The 24,066-nt window shown below is 38.4% G+C and overlaps 1 protein-coding gene across 4 annotated transcripts in view; it reads left to right on the top strand.

Moving 5' to 3' along the window:
• GEMIN5 (gem nuclear organelle associated protein 5) overlaps positions 1-24,066 on the top strand; it is a 38,880-nt gene that overhangs the window by 6,605 nt on the left and 8,209 nt on the right. For 2 of the 4 annotated variants that reach the window (XM_018050124.1, XM_018050122.1), the window contains exons 7-22: positions 82-247; positions 1,116-1,328; positions 2,104-2,189; positions 7,434-7,516; positions 8,681-8,814; positions 10,077-10,150; positions 10,856-11,037; positions 12,830-12,969; positions 14,009-14,180; positions 16,387-16,614; positions 17,110-17,223; positions 17,601-17,723; positions 18,748-18,846; positions 19,264-19,401; positions 20,350-20,497; positions 23,542-23,661. In XM_018050124.1, coding sequence (XP_017905613.1) covers positions 82-247; positions 1,116-1,328; positions 2,104-2,189; positions 7,434-7,516; positions 8,681-8,814; positions 10,077-10,150; positions 10,856-11,037; positions 12,830-12,969; positions 14,009-14,180; positions 16,387-16,614; positions 17,110-17,223; positions 17,601-17,723; positions 18,748-18,846; positions 19,264-19,401; positions 20,350-20,497; positions 23,542-23,661 — 2,220 coding nt within the window. The remainder of the gene's footprint in view (positions 1-81; positions 248-1,115; positions 1,329-2,103; positions 2,190-7,433; positions 7,517-8,680; positions 8,815-10,076; positions 10,151-10,855; positions 11,038-12,829; positions 12,970-14,008; positions 14,181-16,386; positions 16,615-17,109; positions 17,224-17,600; positions 17,724-18,747; positions 18,847-19,263; positions 19,402-20,349; positions 20,498-23,541; positions 23,662-24,066) is intronic. The other 2 variants (XM_018050125.1, XM_018050123.1) reach the window with 1 other exon arrangement.

A 24,066-nucleotide genomic window follows, 5' to 3' on the forward strand; every position in this document is an offset into this window, starting at 1 on the left:
TGAGGGCCCGCACTCTGGCCCAAAACCACTTGTTTTCAGATTGCTCATGAAAGAGAACTGCTACTTGTTTTTCCTTCACAGAGGTGAACTGCTGCTATGGGATCTCACTCAGTCTTGGAGACGGAAATATACCCTCTTTAGTGGTTCATCAGAAGGGCAAAATCATTCAAGGATTGTGTTTAATTTATGTCCTCTGCAAACTGAAGAAGACAAACAGCTGCTGCTTTCCATATCAATGGACAGAGATGTAAGAACAGCTTATTCTGCATTCAGTACTGTATATTGGTGATTTATGACTTGGATAGGATTAGAGGACTTTTTCAGACTATCATCAGTTCTCACACCTCACCTCGCCCCCAGGTTCCAATTTCAAAGTTACTGTTTCTGATTGGCATTAAATACATTAGCAGTAGAGAAGTAAAAGGAAGGGGAGGAACCACCAAGATGTCTTTTTGTTAAAGCAGATACGATAAGGAAGAGATGTGTGCATGAAAGGATGTGAGAGGTCATCATGGTTTAGCTTTAAAATATCCTTATCTATATAGTTTAGGTAGCAGAATCATCTGCTCTTGGCAGAGTCTCTGTAAGAGAGAATTGGCTTTATCTGAGTAACCTTACTGTTTTTCAGTAATCAAAGCTTGTTTGATAGACTTTGTTTTCTCCCAAGTCACTGTGTTAATAAACAAGTGAAGATTAAAACCTTAGCACTCCTCGTCCAACGGAAATGATAACATATTTTGCTTTTTGAGATAAACTCTAATTCTTCCACTGTCCTAAGACCATCGTCATCTTTTTTCTTTACTTTTTTTTTTTGAGTTTACCAAATGAGATTATCAATGCTGTAATATTGTGGAAAGGCCAGTGGACTCTGGGAAGTAGGAAGCCTGAGTTCTAGTGTATTGTGTGCCTTCAATTCACTTGGCATCTTAGGGAATAAATGTATTCCAAGATCCCTTTGAGCTCTACAGTTTACTGCTTTTTTTTTTTCTAATTCCTACTGGAATAGGTAAGTTACACTCTCCTGCTGCGCTCATTGAGCCCATTCTGTCTGAAACATTAATTGTTTTTCCCGTTTCCCCGATCTTCATAAAGACCCTAACCCTTAACCTTTTCAGGTAAAATGTTGGGACATGGCCACTCTGGAGTGCTGCTGGACCCTGCCTTCCCTCGGTGGGTTTGCCTACAGTCTGGCTTTCTCTCCTGTGGACACAGGCTGCTTAGCGATAGGCGTTGGGGATGGCATGATCCGCGTATGGAATACACTCTCCATAAAGAACAATTATGATGTGAAAAATTTTTGGCAAGGTGTCAAGTCCAAGGTTACAGCGGTAAGGATGCGTTCTTTGAACTTGCCATACGCTGTTTTCAAATAACTAATTCTCCTTTAGAGAATACCTATTCACACAAATGAACTCTATAGGGAATCTACATTTCAGGAGTATTTTTGATGCAATTTGAAACTGGGAAAGCACAGGGACCCTCCCTAACCAAACGCATTACCTCCTAATTCAGAAATTTAGCTTTGTTTTGTGAAATTACATTTTTATTCAAGTCACCCTATTTTCTAATAGTAAGAAATTTAAAATAACCTGGATCTGCGTGCATTCATAGGAGGTACATTAAATTATAATATAACCACATGAGGAATAATAATGTTTGTGATTTTAAAAAAACCCACAGTACAGAAGTGTAGAAAGCAAAAATGTTCTCTTTTCCACCCTTGACTCTATTCTCCTGCTTCCATAATCCAAAGAACCACTGTTAATAGAATCATATTTTCTAAATTGTTCTGGAATCTTTTACTCCCCACCCAACAATGTATCACGAACATCATTTAAACATTTGATCCTATTTTTGTTTTTCAATTATATATAAAGTTTACTCACAAAAGATTTCTAGAAAGATACAGAACTGGTAGTGCGGTGTTTTGGATGGTGAAATTACAAGTGACTTTATTTTTAATACAATTTTTCTTTTAAATAATGAGAATTTGTTACTTTTAAAATTAGAAGACACCAAGAGCAAGAAGTGTTTCCAGCTGAACGCTGAAGTATAACTTAATGAATCCCTTAACAGTGCCCCTTTCTTCGTATTTCCTTGTAGCTGTGCTGGCACCCGACCAAGGAAGGCTGCTTAGCTTTTGGAACTGACGATGGAAAAGTGGGATTGTACGACACCTACTCCAACAAGTAAGAAATAGATGATCTTTATTTAGCCCATTGACCAAAATGTTAGTGAGTTCATTTTGAGTTCATAGACCCAGATGTTTATCATAGTAAGACTGAGAATCATCTTTAAGATTCTGACTCAGACTGGGGCTTAGAATTCAGAATTTTATTTTTAAAACATTTTTTCAGGTGATAGTGATGGTTCAGCCCATCTGACCTATGAACACCACTGAAGTTTTTTTTTTCAGGAAAATATTTGCTTTTGTTTTCCCTCAACATTTTTTTTACCAAAGTTTTCAGGCATCCAAGAATGTTAAGTTATACATAGGGGCTTCCCTGGTGGCTCAGATGGTAAAGAATCTGCTTGCAATGCAGGAGACCCAGGTTTGATCCCTGAATTGGGAAGATCCCCTGGAGAACGGAATGGCTACCGACTATAGTATTTGGACAGAGAAGCATGGTGGGCTAGTCTATAGGGCTGCAAAGAGTCAGACACAACTAAGCGACTGATATTTATATGGGCTTCCCTGGTGGCTAAGACCATAAAGAGTCTGCCTGCAATGTGGGAGACCCAGGTTTGATCCCTGGTTGGGAAGATCCCCTGGAGAAGGAAATGGCTACCACTCCAGTATTGTTGAGTGTAGAATTCCATGGACAGAGGAGCCTGGCGGGCTACAGTCCATGAGGTCACAAAGAGTCAGACACGACTGAGCGGCTAACATTTTCACTTTCAAGAATGTTAAAAGCTTAGAATAAAGAACATCTCTGTTTCTTCCATTTTGAATTACCAGTTGTTAACATTTTGCCATACTTTTGGTACACTTAACAAAAATTAGCAGTAATCCATAACATGATGTAATATCCTGTGCATATACAAATTTCCTCAGTTGAGCCAAAAATGTTCTTCTAGCAACTTTTTTTCAAACCTTTTTTTAATCAGGGGTCACACATTGTGTTTTTTTATGCCTCTTTAGCCTCTTATTATAGAATAGTCCCCCACTTCTTTCCGTAACACTGCCTTTTCAAATTGAAGATTCCAGATAAGTCGTTTTCTAGCATATTCTACATTTTGGACTTGTCTAGCTAATTCTTTGTGGTGACTTGTAATTCAGTTCACTCTTTCCTGTATTTCCTATATTCCTTGTCTTCCCTGTATTGCCTATAAACTTTCTAGAACAGCACTGTGTCTTTAGTCACAGGTGGCTACTGAAGTGTGCTAAGTGTAGAACACACTTGAGAGTTCAAAAAAAAAAAAGAATGTAAGATGCCTCAATATTTATTTTAATTATATTTTAAAAGGTAATACTTTTTATACACTGAGCTAATTCCTAAAATTGAATTTCACTTGTTTCTGATACTTCTGTTAACATGGCTACCAGAAAGCTTTAAGTTGCAGACGGGGTTTGTATTTATGGCTCACAGTATAAATCTATTGGACACAGCTATTCTGAGTGCTTGATTAGATTCCAAACCTGCACTGTTCAGTTTGGTAGCCACTGGCCACATGTGGCTACTTATGCTTAAAGTAATTAAAATTAAATAAAATTAGAGATTGAGCTCCTAGTCACATGTGCCACACTGCCAGTGCTTAAGGGCCATATCTGGCGAGTTCAGTTCAGTTCAGTTCAGTTCAGTCGCTCAGTCGTGTCTGACTCTTTGCGACCCCATGAATCACAGCACGCCAGGCCTCCCTGTCCATCACCAACTCCCAGAGTTCATTCAGATTCACGTCCATCGACTCAGTGATGTCGTCCAGCCATCTCATCCTCGGTCATCCCCTTCTCCTCCTGCCCCCAATCCCTCCCAGCATCAGAGTCTTTTCCAATGAGTCAACTCTTAGCATGAGGTGGCCAAAGTACTGGAGTTTCAGCTTTAGTGTCATTCCTTCCAAAGAAATCCCAGGGCTGATCTCCTTCAGAATGGATTGGCTGGATCTCCTTGCAGTCCAACAGACTCTCAAGGGTCTTCTCCAATACCACAGTTCAAAAGCATCAATTCTTCGGCGTTAAGCCTTCTTCACAGTCCAACTCTCACATCCATACATGACTACTGGAAAAACCATAGCCTTGACTAGACGGACCTTAGTCGGCAAAGTAATGTCTCTGCTTTTGAATATGTTATCTAGGTTGGTCATAACTTTCCTTCCAAGGAGTAAGCGTCTTTTAATTTCATGGCTGCAGTCACCATCTGCAGTGATTTTGGAGCACAAAACAATCAAGTCTGACACTGTTTCCCCATCTATTTGCCATGAAGTGATGGGACCGGATGCCATGATCTTCGTTTTCTGAATGTTGAGCTTTAAGCCAACTTTTTCACTCTCCTCTTTCACTTTCATCAACAGGCTTTTTAGTTCCTCTTCACTTTCTGCCATAAGGGTGGTGTCATCTGCATATCTGAGGTTATTGATATTTCTCCCGGCAATCTTGATTCCAGCTTGTGTTTCTTCCAGTCCAGCGTTTCTCATGATGTACTCTGCATATAAGTTAAATAAGCAGGGTGACAATATACAGCCTTGACGTACTCCTTTTCCTATTTGGAACCAGTCTGTTGTTCCATGTCCATATCTGGCTAAGGGCTACTTTATTGGACAGCACTGTTCTAGGCCAGGGATTAGAAAACTGTGGCCCATGAGCTAAGAAAGTATTTAGTCACTCAGTCGTGTCCAACTCTTTGCGATCCCATGAACTGTAGCCTGCCAGGCTCCTCTGACCATGGGATTTCTCAGGCAAGAATACTGGAGTGGGTTGCATTTCCTCCTCCAAGGGATCTTCCCAACCCAGGGATCGAACCCAGGTCTCCTGTATTGCAGGCAGATTCTTTACTGTCTGAGCCACCAGGGAAGCCCATGAGTTAAGAATAGTTTTATCTTTTAAAAATCAATGAAAAAAGAATCAAGAATATTTCACAATGTGTGAAAAGTAAATAAATTTCAAGTTTCTCTGTCCGTAAAGTTTTGTTAGAGCCCTGCCATACTCATTTCATTACATCTTATCTGAGGCTGCTTGTGTGCTACACAGCAAAGTGAATGGACTGTGACAAAAACTGCTTGACTCACAAAGTCTGAAGCACTGACTACCTGGCCCTTTACAGAAAATGTCTGCCTACTCCTGTTCTAGATCTTTTGCACCTAACTGAGAACCATTCATTATACTGTAGAGCTAAACTTTTCATGTGCCAATTCTTTAGGTACTTGTGTATAACTTGTTGTTTATTGTTTAATCACTAAGTGATATCCGACTTTTTGCAACCCTATGGACTATAGCCCACCAGGCTCCTCTTGGGATTTCCCAGGCAAGAATACTAAGTGGGTAGCCATTCAGTATGGGGATCTTCCTAAGCCAGGGATCAAACCTGTATCTCCTGCATTGGCAGGCAGATTCTTTACCAGTGAACCACCAGGGAAGACCCTATGTATAACTTACACACAGTTAACTGTTTTTCTCCATTTTTAATCTTTTTTTTAAAAGGCTACACTGTTTCAAAGAAGTACTTAATGAAATAAAATTATATATCAATTTAAATAGCTTTGTGTCAGTACAAAATTACTAATTCTAGTAAATTACTATCTTTTGCTTATTATAAGCTAAATATTCAAACTGACAGCAGCAAAGGTATATAATAGGAGGAAGGACGTTACTGTAGATATATTGCTAGGTATTCAGCCAGAAACGCTTTTCTATTTCCTTTAGCCAAAGAAAATTTGGTTTATTGTCTAGACTGATCATGATAAATGTGTCAGATACATGGAGATAAAGAAGTCAACAGCTCATTCAGTCACAGATACTGGAATTCTAAAATCACACAAAGAGTATAGTATATGTTAAAGGTAATAACTGCACTGCCCTGTCTGGACACATCAGATATCATTAATCAACCACAACCTTCAAAAATACCCTGAAGAGCAAGGTTTCTTTTTAAAAAAATAAATAAAAACCAAAAACTCGAATGACCATATGACCCTGCAATTTCACTCCTCAAGATATATCCAAAAAAACCAAAAACACTCATTCTAAAAGATACATGCACCCCAATCTTCACAGCAGCATTATTTACCATTGCCAAGGTATGGGAGTAACCTAAATGTCCATCAGCAGATGAAAGGATAAAAAAGATGTGTGTACACACACACAGGAATGCTACTCAGCCATAAAAAACAATGAAATTTCACCATTTGCAGCCACGTGGTTGGATATAAAGGACATTGTTTCATTAAGTGAAATAAGTCAGACAGAAAAAGACAAGTACTGTATGATATCACTTATATATGGACTCTAAAAAATACAACCAACTACTGAATATAACAAAAAAGAAGCAGACTCACAGATACATTGAACAAACTAGTGGTTACCAGTGGGGGGAAGGGTGGATTATAGAGATGGAGGAGGGGAAGGTATAATCTATTGGGTGTAAGGCTCAAGGATGTATTGTATAACATGGGGAGTATACCCAGCATTTTGTAATAACTAAATGGAAAGTAATCTTAAAAAATTGTAAAACATTGAAAAAATTTTTTAAATAAATACCATTATTAGGTAGAAAGGATGGAAGAAATGAATGTTTGTGAAGAATAAAAATACTAATCCAGAGGAAAAAAACCTAAAAACCTATCTACTCTGAAATCTTGGATAGTCCCTGGCTGTCCAGTGGTTAGGACTGCACGCTGCTACTGCAGGAGGCACAGTTTCAATCCTTGGTCCAGGATCCTGCAAGCTGCTTAGAACAGCCAAAAATAAATAAATTAAGCCTTAGTTTGAGAATGTGATGTTAATGACAGGTTAAGCCAAAAATGATTCTAGTCTTTTACTTGACTATAAGGTGGAGATATCTGCATAGTGATAATAATATACGCTTAGTAGTAACCTTAGTTCTGGGCTGAACAGTTTGCATTTTCTGTCTTGTCCTGTTTTTCTCAAGTTGTGATAGCCTTTACTTTTGTATATAACTACAGTAATATAAGAATATTTGACATTTAAGTGAAGTGAGAAATTCAGGAATAGATAGGGAAAATGACCCTGGCCAGTTAAGGGATATTAATAACTTTTTTCTAGGTAAAGTATGTTTGGGACTTATTTTTTAGTTGCTCTTATTACATGGTATATTATTTAAATGTTTGCTTCTTTACAATCAGTTACTTAGAGATGGGTACTGTTATTTTTCTTTAATATCAGCAACTAAGTTTGTAACAGGCAGCTTTTTTAAAAAAGATGGTCTCTTTTCCACCATACCTTTTTAAATCTTTCTGTTTATAATTTCCCTTCCCCCCAGACCTCCACAGATTTCCAGCACATATCACAAGAAGACTGTGTACTCGTTAGCCTGGGGACCACCAGTACCTGCCATGGCACTCGGTAAGTATCTGAATCATTCTCTAACAAACATAAGACTATTCTCTTTCAACTTAATCCTAGGATATTCAACCTGGAAAAAGTCATAAACATTCTAGTGCAATAAATCCTTATGCAGGCTGCTGTGTTGTCCCTGGGGTCCGTGAGGGCAGTTGTAACAGGTGATCAGTTAGAAACCATTCACCTAGAATAAGCCTCTCCAAATTATAGTATTTGGTCTCTCTGAGCTGAATTTTTTATTGTGACTACAGTTATCTCATGCTAGGTCCTGATACCTAATCTAATAATTTTCACTAAAACTTGCTATCGCCTTTTAATTTTATCAGAATTATAATGTTGGGAATTCCTTGGCAGTCCAGTGGTGCAGACTGCATGCTCTCACTGCCAAGTGCCAGGTTCAGTCCCTGGCTGGGCAACTAAGATCCCACAAGCCACTCAGTGTGGCCAAAAAAATAAACACTTTATTTAAAAAAAATTTTTAAAGAATTATAATGTTAATGATCATGTGTTTCAGCCTACAGTTAAAGCAGGGTTAGAATTTCTCAGATGATCTCTTGTTGCCTGTGAATACATTCTGACCCTTTTCCAGCCCCTCAGTCTTGCCTTTCTTATTCCTACAATGGTAGGTCTTGCAGAATTTATAAATTGAATGTGTTCAGCAAAATCTTTAGTAGTCTTTTCTTCAGCATCTATAGTGGAACATCTGTATATCTGCCTAACTGCAGTGTAAGTCATCAGAACTCAAGCAGCATTGTAGAGTTCATTCATTCATTTAGCAAATGCTGATCCTTGATTTGTGCCAAACAGTTCTACAGTAGTGAAAATAAAATGTGTCCTTACAAAAACCCATCAGAACCACTGTTTACTTCTAAAATAAACAGGAAAGTTACTATAACACCAATTGCTTTGAGAATAGCTTCTTACATTTAATCATACGAAGTCCTGCAACTTCATATATTTAAATGCCAGACAGTACTTATTTCTGTAAGAGAAGATAAATTCCCCAAAACTTTGAGAACATGTCTTCTGATCCCAGCTTTGGCACCCCTACTGTTTTGAGTGGCAGAAGATAAAACATGTCATAGTATAATATGGTCATATTAAGCAACAAACAGTTAAGCTGGTAAAGTACAAAACCGATAAGCTTTCTTTTCTTATTCCATGTAGGAGAAGGAGACAGACCTTCCCTCACTTTATACAGTTGTGGAGGAGAAGGGATTGTCTTACAGCACAACCCTTGGAAGCTTAGTGGAGAGGCCTTTGACATCAACAAACTCATCAGGGACACCAACTCAATCAAAGTAAGTTCTTGTGATTTGAAGTCTTCTCATGATCTCTCTGTTTTATCTTCTCATCTTGCATGATAAATGGCATTATGTGAGGTATCCATTATGCTGTCAGATTTCAGGCTTCTCTCAGTTGCAATGGTTATTTATTATAAACTTTCAGATCTTGAATATAAAGCACCCTTTTCACACCTGCCACTTTCTCCAGAGGGAGGTGTTTATAAAACTTACTTTATACTATGTTATCCAAGTACAACTATGAGGTATTTTGCTCAAAACAGAATTATCATTTTGGTTTTTTAGTGAAATAATTACAGATTTATACAAAAGCTGCAAAAATAATGCAAATAATTTCCTTATATCCTTCACCCAGATTTCCACGTTTAATCACATTTTCTTTACCATTATATCAATATATCTGTATGCCAGAACTGTCTTTTTAAATGAAACCATAAATGTTGAGTTTTCCTTACTCTTTCAAATGAGCATTTTTTACTTTTGCTCATTATTTTTGTATGGCTATTTTTGTTATAAAAATAATATTTAATCATAAATTGAATTGTTTTTAATGGCTATATTCCTTCATGTTTTAAATGTTATCTGAACATTCAACAGTGCATAAAAGAGGCAAAACTCCTGTTCCTAACAAGCTTTTAGTTTTGTAAGACTTAAATAATATAGATCAGAAGTTCACATAAGGAATTTGGGCCGGAAATGGAAATTTAGAGTCCCTTTATATGAGCAGTGGCTAAAGAAGCTGTGGGCATATATGAGGTGGTCTGTGGAGAGACAAGTAAGAAAAGAAGAGGGCCCAGGCAGCCTTGGGGAACAAAGGAACTGTTCTCTAATAAAAACAGAAGGATAGAAAAATAAAATTCTGGGAAAGAAACAGAAGAGATGGGAAGAAAAGAGGGTGGCGTATATGACTTCTGTTAAGATGACAGCCCCCGTGTTATCGAAGCCAGTGGACATGTTTCATGTCTTACTGTGGGATAAAAATCATTTTAATTAAGTTCATTTCACAAGGTTAGACACTGCAAATATTTAATATTCACTGGCCTGTCTTTTGTCCCAGTCAGGAAATCATATTTAGCATACTTGTTCTTAGTAACTCTTTGGCAAATTATGTAGATTATTTATAAGAATGGCTATTGTAATTAGAACATTTTTAAACCAAGGTTTGTTTGTTTTTTCCCCTCATACTGTCATCATTGATTTGTAAGCTGTGTGGCAAGAACAATGTTTTCAGTCGAGATTGGTTTGTTTTGCTTTTCTAGTACAAATTGCCTGTACACACAGAGATCAGCTGGAAAGCAGATGGCAAAATCATGGCTCTTGGCAATGAAGATGGGTATGTGTTTGTTTTTAAAAAAAAAAAAAAACTTTGTAATTGCACATATATTTGATCACAAGCTAGTGCCATCTGTAATGTTAGTTGGGAAAGCCTAGCTGTATTTGATATTCTGACTTATCCCTGATATCCTTAAATAACTCAGGAGCTGTCTGCATTATTGAGAACTGCAAAATAAGTTAAATATTTATAGCTCAAAGAGAATGTTTGCCTACTCTGTTTTGGTTGTAGTATGCTTCAAAGAATGCTTATCTCCAGAATTAAGTTCCCTAAATCTCCTTTCATTCTTTTTAAAGACAAAAAAAGCAGAAATGCTTTTTAGCTCTTACTATATCCTTTCCAATGTTTTGGTTTGGTTGTTTAGGGTGTTTTGTTTTGTTTTGCCCTTTCCGGTATTGATCATAGTAACATGGTACTGTTTCAGCCATTGGTTTATTAATTCTTCTTTTAGTTTTTCCCTGGTACCATTTATTATTTTTAGAGCATGATAAATACAACTTTCCAGAGGTTGTTGAGATTTATTAAAGCTGCTGAAAGAACTGCCTTTTGTACCTGATTTTTTGTACAAGAGTAACCTCTGCAGTTTAGATTGGGTTATCCTATTCCATTTCACCTTTCTTTGACTGATGGAATGAGGGTGATACCTGCTTGCACTGAACTGTAATTTGAGCATCCTTTCTTATCTTGGTGTGTTTCTTATTCCAGATCAATAGAAATATTCAAGGTTCCTAACCTGAAACTGATCTGCACCATCCAGCAACATCATAAGCTTGTGAATACCATTAGCTGGCATCATGAGCATGGCAGCCAGCCAGAACTGAGCTATCTGATGGCCTCTGGCTCCAACAATGCAGTCATTTATGTGCACAACCTGCAGACTGTCATAGGTAACTTTGGTTTCTTTCCATACTGGGGGTGGTATATGTGTTCAGCTACTTTTTGTTCCAATCTTCATACATTTTCCTTTTTCTTTGGTATTAAACACTACTCTTACTATTTTTCTGCTTTCAAAAGTAATGTATTCACCTTATTTAAAACACAACAAAAATTTCAAACATGACAATACCTGTTAACTTAGAAAGTGAAGTACCTCCCTTATTCCCATCCCTCATTAATAAACATTGCTGTTTCCTCCAAATTTTCTAAAGTATAGTTATTGCCAAGTCACTCTCCAAAAGATGGTGCCAATGTATATTCCCTTCCTTCAGTGTTTGAGTATTTGACACGTACAACACACATCCCATCCCATGCATGACTCCATCTAATTCTTACAATCCTGGGAGGTAGGTTTTGTTATCTTCATTTTCCTCATTGAGGCTCAGAGGGGTTAGCTCACTTCCATGCATCCCACAGCTCATATATAATAGAGCCCAGATTCATTCCCACACTGTCTAATTGCAGCATCTGCATGTGTTCTGGTAACTACTAGTCCCTGCCTAGCAGGTTGATCTTTTTCATATTTTCATACAACTTATTCCTTAACAAGGCTTAAACTTCTCTGAACTTCCTCAGCACCTAGAAGAAGTTAAATGGTCAGAAGAGCCTTTTTTAATGTGAAAGAAGATAATTACTTTTTTTCTTAATATGAAGAAAAAAACAAACACATAACCCATCTTCATTGCTAAGAGCTATAATTTTTGTTTTTTAATATGCTTTTGTTTGTTTTGCCTGAAGAGACAAATCCAAAGTAATACTGCTATCATTTATGTCAAAGAGTTCCTTTCTAAGAGTTCTAAGGTTTCCAGTTTTACATTTAGGTCTTTAATCCATTGTGAGTTTATTTCTTTATAAGGTGTGAAAAAATGTTTTAATCTCGTTCTTTCACAGGTAGCTGTCCAGTTTTGCCAGCATCATTTTCAGGAGAACATTAACTTAATTCTTAAAAGCAGTGCAGATCTTTGTCTACTGAAATGCTATCATCCTGGTTTGTTTTTTATTTCATATCTACTGAATAACAGAAAAAGGGAAAAAATGACCAGGAAAAACTTCATTTTTATCTTCTTATATTTAAATAATTCACACTTAGAGGAAAGTTGCAAAAACAGTATGAAGGACTACCATATACCTTTTCACAGATTCAACAACTTATAACCTTTTGTCATATTTGCTTTGTGCTGTGGTGTATGTATTTTCCAAAGTGTTTGTATATTTTGTAAGAATAATGATATTCCCTTATATAACCACAACTCCATTATTCAGTTAATTTAATATAATAGTTTAATCTACCATGCTTATTCTAGTGTTGTCAGTTGATCCAGTATTGTCCTTTATATCTCTCAGCCTTTTTTGTTTTTTCATCTTGATTTTTTTTTTTTTTAATACCAGCTGGTTATGTGGTAGATGCGTCCTCAGTTTGGGCTCATATATTCTTATGACTAGATTCAGGTCACACATTTTTAACTATACATGATAATACATCCTTCTTGGTATCACATCCTAAAGGCATTACTTCCATTTTGCTGGCTTTTAGAAAGAATGAGAGCTATCACTTCTTACAGTAAGCCCATGTGCCAGCCACTGTGGATATGCCTACACTTTTAACCACTAGACAGTGCTGCCCAGTGAAAATCACGTAGAAAGCATGTGGCAACATCTTGACTTGCCATGCTAATTAAAACCCTCCTTTATGTCTTTCTGTTGTTGTTATTGGTACCAATGACATCATCCCCTGTCTTTTAGAGAGCAATCCTGAATCTCCAGTGACCATTACAGAGCCCTACCGGACCCTGTCAGGGCACACAGCCAAGATCACCAGTCTGGCATGGAGCCCACACCATGATGGAAGGCTGGTATCCGCCTCCTACGACGGTACAGCTCAGGTACTATTGCATCCCTGATTCTGTGGGTTCTTCACTACATACTCTGAGACTCTTTCTTCTTCTCCCCTGTGATTTTTCTGAGCTCTCAGTTCAGTTCGGTTCAGTTGCTCGGTGGTGTCCAAGTCTTTGCGACCCCATGAACTATAGCACACCAGGCCCCCCTGTCCATCACCAACTCCCGGAGTCCACCCAAACCCATGTCCTAGAGGGCATTTTATTAAACATATCTGGGCCCTTGGCAGGGTAAATTTGGGTTTTTTTGTAACTTAGGTGAAAGAGAATATTGATAGGAACTAGCTAAACTGATGTTTTTAAAGATTTCACTTTGACCTACTGTCAGTATGATAGACTAAAGTTGATGTGAAAAGTACTCCTCCCATTCTGTTCTATCACAGAATGGTGACTATAAATCATGAAAAAAATAACTCGGTAGCTCACATCTTCAAGTTGTCAAAAATAAAGATGAGATGCCAAGCCAGAGCTATGAAGTGAGTTTCGGATATCAGAACCAGAACAGACCTCAGGAACTGGGGATCCATCATCAATGATGGATGTCTGTCTCAGTACTGAGTGGTAAATGAGCTGTCTGCACAGAGCTGAGAGCCGTGACTGGCTGCCCTTTGAGATGGAGACTGGAATCATTCAGGAAATAGCAAGGAAATTGATCATTTGCCCTGAGATAGAAGAATCATCTGTGAGAAATTAGAACCCTTGCATCACACATGTAGATGTGGGCTCTGAATTAGAGGTATCAGAATCCCCAGCCCAAAGATAACATGCAGTACTGGTTCAAGACAGTGAAATCCACAGGGCACCATTAAAGGCTTACTCCAAATCATTCCTATGGGAATGCCTCTATATCCCAGAATACAGAAACCTCCGTTAGGAAATAGCACTTTCTGAAACTGCAAGTATAAATTACAAGAGGAAATAAGAGTACACAGATTTTTTTTTTTTTTCCAAAAATGTATACCAACGCCCCCTCAGACAATAGAATAACCAAAAATTATCTATTCTCTTGTGCGACTTTTGGTTTTAGGTGTGGGATACTCTCCAGGAAGAGCCTCTATGCAATTTCCGAGGACATCGAGGTCGACTGCTTTGTGTTGCATGGTCCCCACTGGATCCAGATTGCATCTACTCAGGGGCAGATGATTTCTGTGTGTACAAATGGCTCACTTCCATGCAGGAACACTCCCGACCTCCGCAAGGTCAGTCAGAACCTGGAGCCTATAAGGGCTTGCCTCATTCCCTTTTTCCTTTCCTCAGTAAGTTATCAGTCATGCAAGGAGGACATTCATGGTGGGCAATAGAGCAGTATCGTGGGAATGGAAGCCTGGGCAAGGATAGTAGCCCGAAGAGGTCTGAAGACAACACCTGAATAGTAGCAAGTATACCTAGCACCCAGATCTTGTTTTCTAAATCTCAGTCTCTTAAAAGGAACCTACCAGGGCTTCTTGGAGAAATGGCTAGTTCCAGGTTAGGTGGAAAAAATCTAAGATAAGTCTGCAGCATCATTTGCCACAAAGGTATAACTGAGGTCATCAAAAGGACAAAGAAACCAGCTTGAAGGGGCTGGCTACCCAAATGTGAGATAATCTGAACTTGAAAATAATTAACAGAATTTCATTTCTGGCTATAAGAGACTAACTGGAACCAGATTTTCCCACCCACCAGAAATACCTAGAAAACTAAACAGGGTATATAAACAACTAGAAATGTACTCAAGAAATGAAACGATACATCCACATAAAGACTTATAAAAGAATCCTTATACCTTAATCTGTAACTGCCACAAATCAGAAACAACACAAATGTCAGCTGGTAAATAAACTGTGGTATATATCCTACAGTGGACCTATTCAGCAATAAAAAGCAAGTAGCTACTTATAAATACAACAAAATGGGTGAATCTCAAAGATTATGCCTAGCAAAGTAAGCCTGGCACAAAAGACTAAACACTGTATAGTACTAATATAGAGTATGAAATATTAGTATGAAAAATATATAGAGTATGAAAAATTGTATTATCATACAAATTTCTAAAACAGACAAAATTAAACTACAGTGATAGCAAATCAGTGACTGCCTGGGGCTCAGGGAGGAGGGGAATCTACACAAAGAGGCATGAGGGAACATTTTGAAATAATGGCAACAGTTTATATGTGGTGGTGGGTTACCTATACATCTGTCTAAACTCATAAAAACGTTTAAAAATCTGGTATTTTTTCTTGTGTTAAATTATATCTCAGTAAGACAACTTGAAATCAAAAGATAAAAGCTTTCAAACTGAAAAAGTAAATAAGTAATAGTGAAGGATTAAAACATTTAATAGGAATTCTTGAGTCCGTACTGACCACTATAAAGTAACGGTCTAAATAAATAGACAGAAGCAAAAGTTCTTTTCAGCAGAAGGCCACCTAGTAAGTGTAGACTGAACGATGGAACCGAAAATTGCCCTTTGGCCATAATCATAGTAACAATTTTTAGTAAAACTAGTGGGGACAAACCTGCAAGGTACCACCCTCCTTATTCAAGTAACAAGTAAGTATTAGTCGCTCAGTCATGCCCGACTCTTTGCGACCCCATGGACTGCAGCCCACCAGGCTCCTGTGTCCATGAACTTTTCCAGACAAGGATACTGGAGCGGATTGTCATTTCCTTCTCCAGGGGATCTTCCCGACCCAGGGATCAAACCTAAGTCTCCTGCACTGCAGGCAGATTCTTTACCAACTAGCTACAAGGGAAGCACACCAAGTAATCAAAGCGAACCACAAATAATGAGACAAATAGAAATTATGTGCTACCTCACAGGCTGCACCAGGATAAACACAGCCTCACTGGCTTGTATTGCAGCTCAAAGTACATAACCTAAATCTAATTATGCAAAAGATAAGGCAGACCCAATGTGAGGGAAATCAGACAAAATATCCTGTGATCTTCATGAGTTTCTAGTCATGAAAGTCAAAATAAAACCTGAGCCTGTTCTAGGCTGAAGGAAACTAGAGATGTAACAAGCCAGTGCAACCTGTAGTCCTGCAGTGATTTCCTTTTGCTATAAAGGACCCTTCTGGTGTAACTGGTAGAACTTGAATGAAGTGGGAATGAATAGTCTATCAGTGTTAATTTCCTGATATTAATGGTTGTGCTGTGATGATGTAGGAGAATACCCTTCTTTGTAGGATATACACTAAAGTATTCAGGGGTAAATGGGCATTGTGTTTATGATTTAATGAAATCTGAAAAGGGTTTGGTTTGGTTAACATTTTGATAATATAAGACTTCATTGGGAAGTGGGGAAAAAGTAAGAATGTTATCAAAAAGAAGAGCAATAAGGTTTTAGAGTTTATCTCCTAGAGTGCTTTTTACCCAGATATATACTTTAATCTATCATTTTCTGAACTGTGACTTCTATAGGCAAGAAAAGTATTGAATTAGAGAAAAAGCGGCTCTCTCAACCTAAGCCAAAGCCCAAAAAGAAGAAAAAGCCCACCTTGAGAGTGCCTGTAAAGCAAGAATTATGTGACGGGAATGAAGAAGAGAGTGTAAAGGAGAGCCTGGGCCCTGTTGAGAATGGCGTGTCAGACCAGGAGACAGAGGAGGAAGCCCGCGAGCCAGAGCCACCCTGTGGTATCACCTCGGCAGGCATGTAGCCGAATCTCGTGTTTCACTCTCTGGCACTTAACAGTCCTGAGCAGGAAACTAAGTCAGGTCTACCTTTGAAGTGTTAAGGGAATCTAATGATGATGATTGGGATGGAAATAGTAAAATTCTCTAGAGAAAACTTACCAACCTGGGCAGGGTAAGACTGTGGGACAAAGTGAAGCTGGGGCAGCGTATACATAGAACCTTACAAGAAAGGGCACGTTTTTAAAGTTGTGGTGGCTAGAATCTTTATAATTTTCCTTAGATCAGTTAGTCAGAGTTCTAGGTGATAAATCTACAGATTCCTGGAAGGCAGTTTGAGAGGTGGGGAAAGGGAGACTGACTACCCATGCTTCCTGTCTGAAATATTTCATCTTATATTTGGAGTAATAGATAAAATCACACTGTAAAGACTGGGATAGCTCTTAATTTTTAAAAAGAACTAGATTCTACATTGTTCTCATCCAAAGTTTTTTCTTTCTCCCCATGATGTAGTTTCTAAAGAACCAATTATCTGCACTCCAGCAGCCTTAGGTTTTGAAAAGTCAAAAAGCACCATTAATAACAAAGTCACTTTACTGAAAAAGGACGTACCTAAAGAGAAGCCAGGTTGGTATCTAATAACTAAAATAATTTGTTAAAGCATCCTCATTACATGAAAATGAAAACTCAACAGAGTATGGTTTTTTGGTTTTATTTTAGGTTTTAAATATTTGTGTTCTGATTTGGGGTCATTTTTTTAGTACTTGGAAGAACTGTCATTTTGTAGTTGTTGATGTTGGTTCAGAGCCTTCACAGGGACTCTCTGTGTGTTGAAAACACTACCCCCAGCTGCTAATAATTTAATTTGACAGCTTCCTTCTAAGAGTGGGAACGTTCTCTGCTCAGCAGTATTCCTCCAGTAGGTTGCATACCCAGTGGACATGCATTCAGTTTGGGGTTTGTAATCAGTTCTTCAGATGGTCTGTACTTGTATTACATTTCAGAAGCCTTAATCAAGAAGCGAAAAGCTCGTTCCATGCTTCCACTGAGTACAAGTCTGGACCACAGATCCAAAGAGGAGCTTCATCAGGACTGTTTGGTATTAGCCACTGCCAAACATTCCAAAGGTATAGAAGTAAACTTCCCTGGCCCATCCATAGTCTTCTGGGAACTGGCACATAAGTGGTTTTTTGGATGTTGAATGGATGAGTCAACAGACGTCCAAAATTGTTGTGTTTCTGCATCAAGCCTGCTGCGGCTCTGCACTCTGACCGCTGTCAACATTCCCCAGTGCCCTGGAGACATAATGCTCTGCTTTTCTGTTGTCAGGTTGTTGCCAGCCATCTGTGTGCTGGAATTGGTATAATGGCGGAAATATCTCGGTGTCAGTCAGTTCCATCAGCTTTTTCTCCCCAGTAAACAGCATGTACACGTAGAAAAGAACATCATTTGTTTATTGGAAATATACCCTTAATATGGCAGTCCCTTTAAAAATTTTTGATGGAAATTTTTGTTTATAGGTTTTTGGTTTTAACTTTTCAATGTCCTCACTAATGTGTTATTCTGACATTACAGCAACTTTTTTTCTTTTTAATTTTGAATTTTATGTGTTGAAAAGGGATGCACATGATAAAATGAAATTCAAACAGTATAAAGAGAAAATAAATCTCCCTCCCATCCCTCACCCCACTCTTCCATTTCTCCCCTGAAGCCACTATATTATCATTCAGTTGCCTTTTTCAAAAACAATCTATATTGAATCCCTCTGTGGAAGATCCTAGTTTACATTACAGACTTTGTTAGTTTTTTTGGTCTGTTTTTTTTTTTTTTTTAACTGCACTTAAATACACTGAATTTGAGGTTGGCTTTTTAACATTCCTTCTTCCTTCCCACCCCCAAATCTTTCTTTGAGCAAACTTCAAACTAAACTGTCTCATTGGATTTTGCCAAGACTGAGCCTAAAAAGCCTGAAGTATTTTCATATTTTGCTATCAGTAGGGGGTCTCTGTTAGGGTACAGGACTCTGTTAGGGCACAGGACTCTGTCTCAGAATCTGAAATGGGCATTACAGACATAGAATCAGAATTAACTGAACAGAAAACAGTAATGTATTAAATCACTTTCATCTGAATTTTTGTCTTTTTGAATTAGCAGGGCCAAATGAGGATGTGTCTACTGATCTTGAGGAAAGATTTCACCTGGGGCTTTTCACAGACAGGGCTACCCTGTACAGAATGATTGAGGTTGAAGGTGAGGCAGTCCAATCAACACAATCCTGTCTATCTTTGTGCTTTCCTAACACTTTGTATGTACTCCTTTTATGGCTCCCATCTTGTGGCATGCAATGACTAGTTTTACGTGTCAGCTAACTAGGCTTTGAATTCTGTGTGCAAGTTCAGACACCGCTTGCTTACATCCATCATAGGACCCTAAACTTAGTGTTCATTCTGAGTGACTGAGTACAAGTGAAAGTGGGTGGGTGGACAGATGGCTGAGGGGGCGTCAGGCCCCACTACAAACACTCCTGGGAAGGGACTGACCCATCAGCGAGTGACTACATATTCTAGAAATTTATTCCTCTCTTTCATCCTGCCTTTCTTTTTCTAGAAGACAATACAGACAAATGTTTCTGAAACATCTTCTAAATATTATTTCTCCTCCAAACAGGAAAAAGTCACTTAGAAAATGGCCACCCTGAGTTATTTCACCAGCTCATGCTTTGGAAAGGAGATCTAAAAGGTGTTCTGCAGGCTGCAGCAGAAAGAGGGGAGCTGACAGACAGTCTCGTGGCTATGGCACCAGTCGGTATGTTCTTTACCACAAAAGCTCTAGCCTCTCTAGGGTACACCCACTAAAGATAGACATTTTCTTGAAAGACAGTTTGGCCAAGTATAATGATTAGGTTTAAAATCCACATACCCTTTGACTCAGCAGTTCTAACTGTAGGAATTTAACTGTACCTACACATGCAAAATGACAGATAACATGGACCATGATCGCAGCAGTATCTGTAACAGCAAAGATCACAAGAACCTCGATGTCTGTCAGTATAAGACTGGTTAAATCTTGTATACCTATACAGTAGAAACTCCTTCAGGTAACAAAAAACTGAGTATTCTGATACAGAATGGAGCTCCAAAGTTTAGTAAGTGAGAAGAATCTGGGTATAGATGCACAACATAATATTTAATACTCTGGCATTTATACATGGTGTGGTTGTATATTCATAGACTGTTGCCAAAGGTTTCAAAAGAAACCAATAATAATAGTTGTCTCTAGGGAAAGGAATTTGGATAAGTCTGGGTAGGAGGGCTCTAGGATAACAAGGAAATTTTTTATGCCAGGCCGCATTTTTTAGCTTTTTATTCAAGTATGCAAAAGAGAGAGGGAGAGAAGTACACAGGTCATGAGTGTACCTGAATTTCACTAACTGAATACACCCTTGTTAACTAGCACCTGTATCAAGAAATATAACATTATCAGCACCCTAGAAGCTTCTCTCGTGCACTTTTTCACTCAGTCTGCATACACCCAAACAAGGGTAAGCACTATCTGGCTTCCATACTCTTGTACATCTGAATGTTGTACTATTTCTTTATGTATTACATAATCAAAGAAACAGTTTACATTTCCAGGTATAGGGATGGGGAGAGAGAGATGAAACAAATGATCATAACAGCAGCTTAATTACTATCTAAATGTTCTGCTTAATGCAGTGACTAACAACAAGCATTTTCCTTTTTCTTCCTAAAGCCGGTTACCATGTGTGGGTATGGGCCGTGGAAGCTTTTGCCAAACAACTGTGTTTTCAGGACCAGTATGTCAAGGCTGCCTCTCACCTGCTTTCTATCCACAAAGTGTATGAAGCTGTGGAGCTGCTCAAGTCAAACCATTTCTACAGGTCTGTATGATCCAACAGTTGAACTAACAGTTGGATGTGATATGAAATTAACCTATATAACAGTTCTGTTTCTTGACAACCACCATAAAACCTTTACTATAATTAAACATCTCAAATGTATACAAATATTATGTTCACTAGCTTAACAAGATCAACACATCCACCACCTATACTTAACAAAATGTTAACTCTCAGCAATATTTGCCACTGATCTTTTTTTAATTTCTTTATAAAGTATCACAAATAGAGAAAACAGCATGATACAAATGAACAACTTAATGAATTATTAAAAGAGGAAATTGTTTAACCTGGGAAAGAAGAAGTATAGTATTCCAGACTTGGCTGAATTGCCTTTCCCCAGTTCTGTCCTCATCCCTTCTCTAGCAGTAACCACTCTGAGACTGATGCTGTTAAGTTAATATTGTTTCACTGTAATACATATGTAAGTACAGAAAGCAAAAGCAACAAAATATGTCTTCTTTTAAAATTTTTACTAGTATTTATTTTTATTTATTTGACAACTAAGACTCTTAGTTGCTGCACGTGGGATCTAGTTTCCTGACCAGGGATCAGACCCTAGCCCCCTGCATTGGGAGCTCAGGGTCTAAGCCACTGGACCACCAGGGAAGTTCCCAAAATATTTCTTATACACAGCATACAACTGGGCTTTGTTTTTTTTATCTAGTCTGACAGTCTCTGCCTTTTAATTGCAGTGTTTTAATGTAAATATTGGTGTGACTGATTTAAGTCTACCATCTTTTTTTTTTTTTTCCTCTTTTCTTTTGGATTTTATCTCCAATACTGGCTTCTCAGCTATAATCCTTTATTTTCTTAATGGTTACTTTAGGATTTATGATGAGCATTTCTAATTTATCAGTTTACCTCCAATAACACTGTACCAGTTCTTGCATACGTCACACTTCTTTCTTTCTTCCTATCCATTCCACTGTTGCTGTCGTATATTTGACATACTATGTACATGTTATAACCCCACATTACAATGTTAGAATTTTTGCTTTAAACAATGAGTTGTCTCTTTAAGTTTTTAAACATTTTCTTATTTTTGCCCATATACTTATTGCCAACATTTTCCATCCTCTTATGTAGATCCAAATTTCCAGTTGTTATCAATTCCTTCTTTGCCTGATGAACTCCAACATTTTTTTTCTAGTGTGATTCCACTGGTGATGTACTCCATCAACTTTTGTTTGTCTGTAAAAGTCTTTAATTTTGCCATTATTTTAAAGAATCTTTCAGTGGGTGCAGACTTCTAGGTTTCTAAGGTTTTGTCTTTCTGTGCATCACATATCATTCCATTTTTTCTTGGCTTGCACTGCTGACTACTGTATTTATTCTTATCTTTGCTACATAGGATTTTTTTTTCCTGTTTGTAGGACTTTATCCACCACTGATTTTTCAGCCATTTCATATGGCTTTGATGAGACTTTCTTTTTGTTTATCCTCTTCTGGTTTGTTGTCTTCCTTTAGAGCATGCTGGACACTTTTGGCAAGCAGTCAAGTTCCCTGCAGATCAGCTTGATCTTCTCATGGCTGTTTTTAAGCTTTTTTAGGGCAGGTGCAGAAAAATCCATACACTAGAATTAGTTTGCCCTCCTACCTTCTAGTATCTTTGCTGAATGCATTGTGTAATTCAACAAATCAGAACTAAATGTTGGGGTGGTCAAAACTTGTATATACGTCTCCTACCCTGAATGAGCCCTGGGAATTAGTCAGCTTATGGCTCCCTGATTATTCTTTGTTCAGCCTTCAAGCCTTTCCTCCATGTACAGCTTTGTGTTTAAACCAGAGACTCAACAGTATGCATAAGCACCACTGTGGAGCTCTTTCTCTGAACAGCTTCTTGCTTCTTACTGTCCTGCCCCACAAATTCCAACTGCTTCGTCTCCATTCAGCCCTAACTGTGAAGGCTTTGCTGGAGTTTCTTCTGGGAAGATGGTTTTAGGCAGAAAGCCAGGGCCAGGGCCAGGGTTGAGCTCACAGCATGTTTTCTTTTCTCCAGGATGACAGTCCTGTGCTGCTTCGTGTCCAGTGTTTGCAAACACTTGTTTTGTACCTAGTTTCTCCAGTGTTTTAATTTTGTGACAGGAGAATACATGTGGTCTTAGTTATCACCCCGTCATGGCTGGAAATAGAGATCTTCTTAATATTGCTCTAAATCAAAAACACTGACTCCAGCTACAACTTTAGGTTGGATGCAAACCAGAAGTTGTATGTCATTTGGAAAATAGTAGTTCAGTGATTACACAGATCCTCCAAATGTTAACACATTTCATTAAAATATATATATTAAAAAATGACATTCCTTACTTCATCAGAAAAGTCTTTCTAACTTGGGGAAGCTGTCAGGTTCCCAGTGAGAGAGACAAGATTCCTAAAACTCTAATTTTCACTTGAAAGCTCAGATTTTATCACTGGCAACAGTACTGTTTTGGTTGGTTTCCGTGAAATGATACGCTTACTTTGTTCATTCTTGAGAAAACATCTGCCAGATACTCAACGCTAAGTAACTATCGTTTGTATGTTAGTCATTCTTTCAAGAAGTAATGAGAAGTAATGAGGTTCCATCAGTATTAACCTGACATTAAGTGAAATTAATAATTTTTCCGGAAATTTACCTTTATTAAAAAAAAAACAAACACAACAGCCACTACCTCCCGGATCCTTGCTCTGGGTGCCAGCAGTGTACCCACCATTGCTTTTGCATCATCAGTACAAATGTCAGCACAGTAAGAAAAGGCAAATAATCTTGACATTATTATGAAAACAGTCTTGACCTCATGAACCCCCCTGTGAGGGCCTTAGGTACTCCCAGGAATTCACAGACCACACTTTAAGTATTGCTGACCTAGGTGAAGAACAGGCGAAAAGCACAGCTTGCAGTTTCTAACTTGCCCTAAAATGCAGGAATACAGTTGTTTTATGGGAAGTTGGAGTAAGACAGACAACAGAGAAGGTGTAGCCTATCTTGCAACCCACTCCTAGAGCTTTTTTCAGATTGGCTCATTACCTCTTCTTGCCTCTAGGGAAGCTATTGCAATTGCCAAGGCCCGGCTGCGCCCAGAGGACCCAATCATAAAGGACCTGTACCTCAGCTGGGGAGCCATCCTAGAAAAAGACGGCCACTATGCCTTAGCAGCAAAATGGTAAGTCTGAGTGTGCCCAGACAGAGAAGAGCTGCAAAGAGCAGGACAAGAGTGGAAGTTAGTTTAGAGGTGGGGGTGAAGTGACTAGCAAATTAAAAAGCATATGTGTATTAAACCCAGCTTCATTAAGATTCAGCATGGTATCCCTACTTGATATTTACATAAGTCACCATAACTATTCAAGAAATCCTAGTAGTGGATTCAGAAGGTACTCCTTTCTTCAGGGATGTCTTGGATCATTAAATTTGAAAAAAGGGAAGGAATGACTCTTTTGCTTGGGTTCACCTCAGCAGCTGCTGGGGTTCCTTCATGTCCTTTACGTCCATGATGCTGCCTGGGATTCTCTGCCATGCTAGCCTCAGCCTTCACAGGGACAGCTACAGGCAGTGACTCAGCTAGGACCGC

This window comes from Capra hircus, chromosome 7, assembly GCF_001704415.2.
Source record: "Capra hircus breed San Clemente chromosome 7, ASM170441v1, whole genome shotgun sequence".
Lineage (NCBI taxonomy): Eukaryota > Metazoa > Chordata > Mammalia > Artiodactyla > Bovidae > Capra > Capra hircus.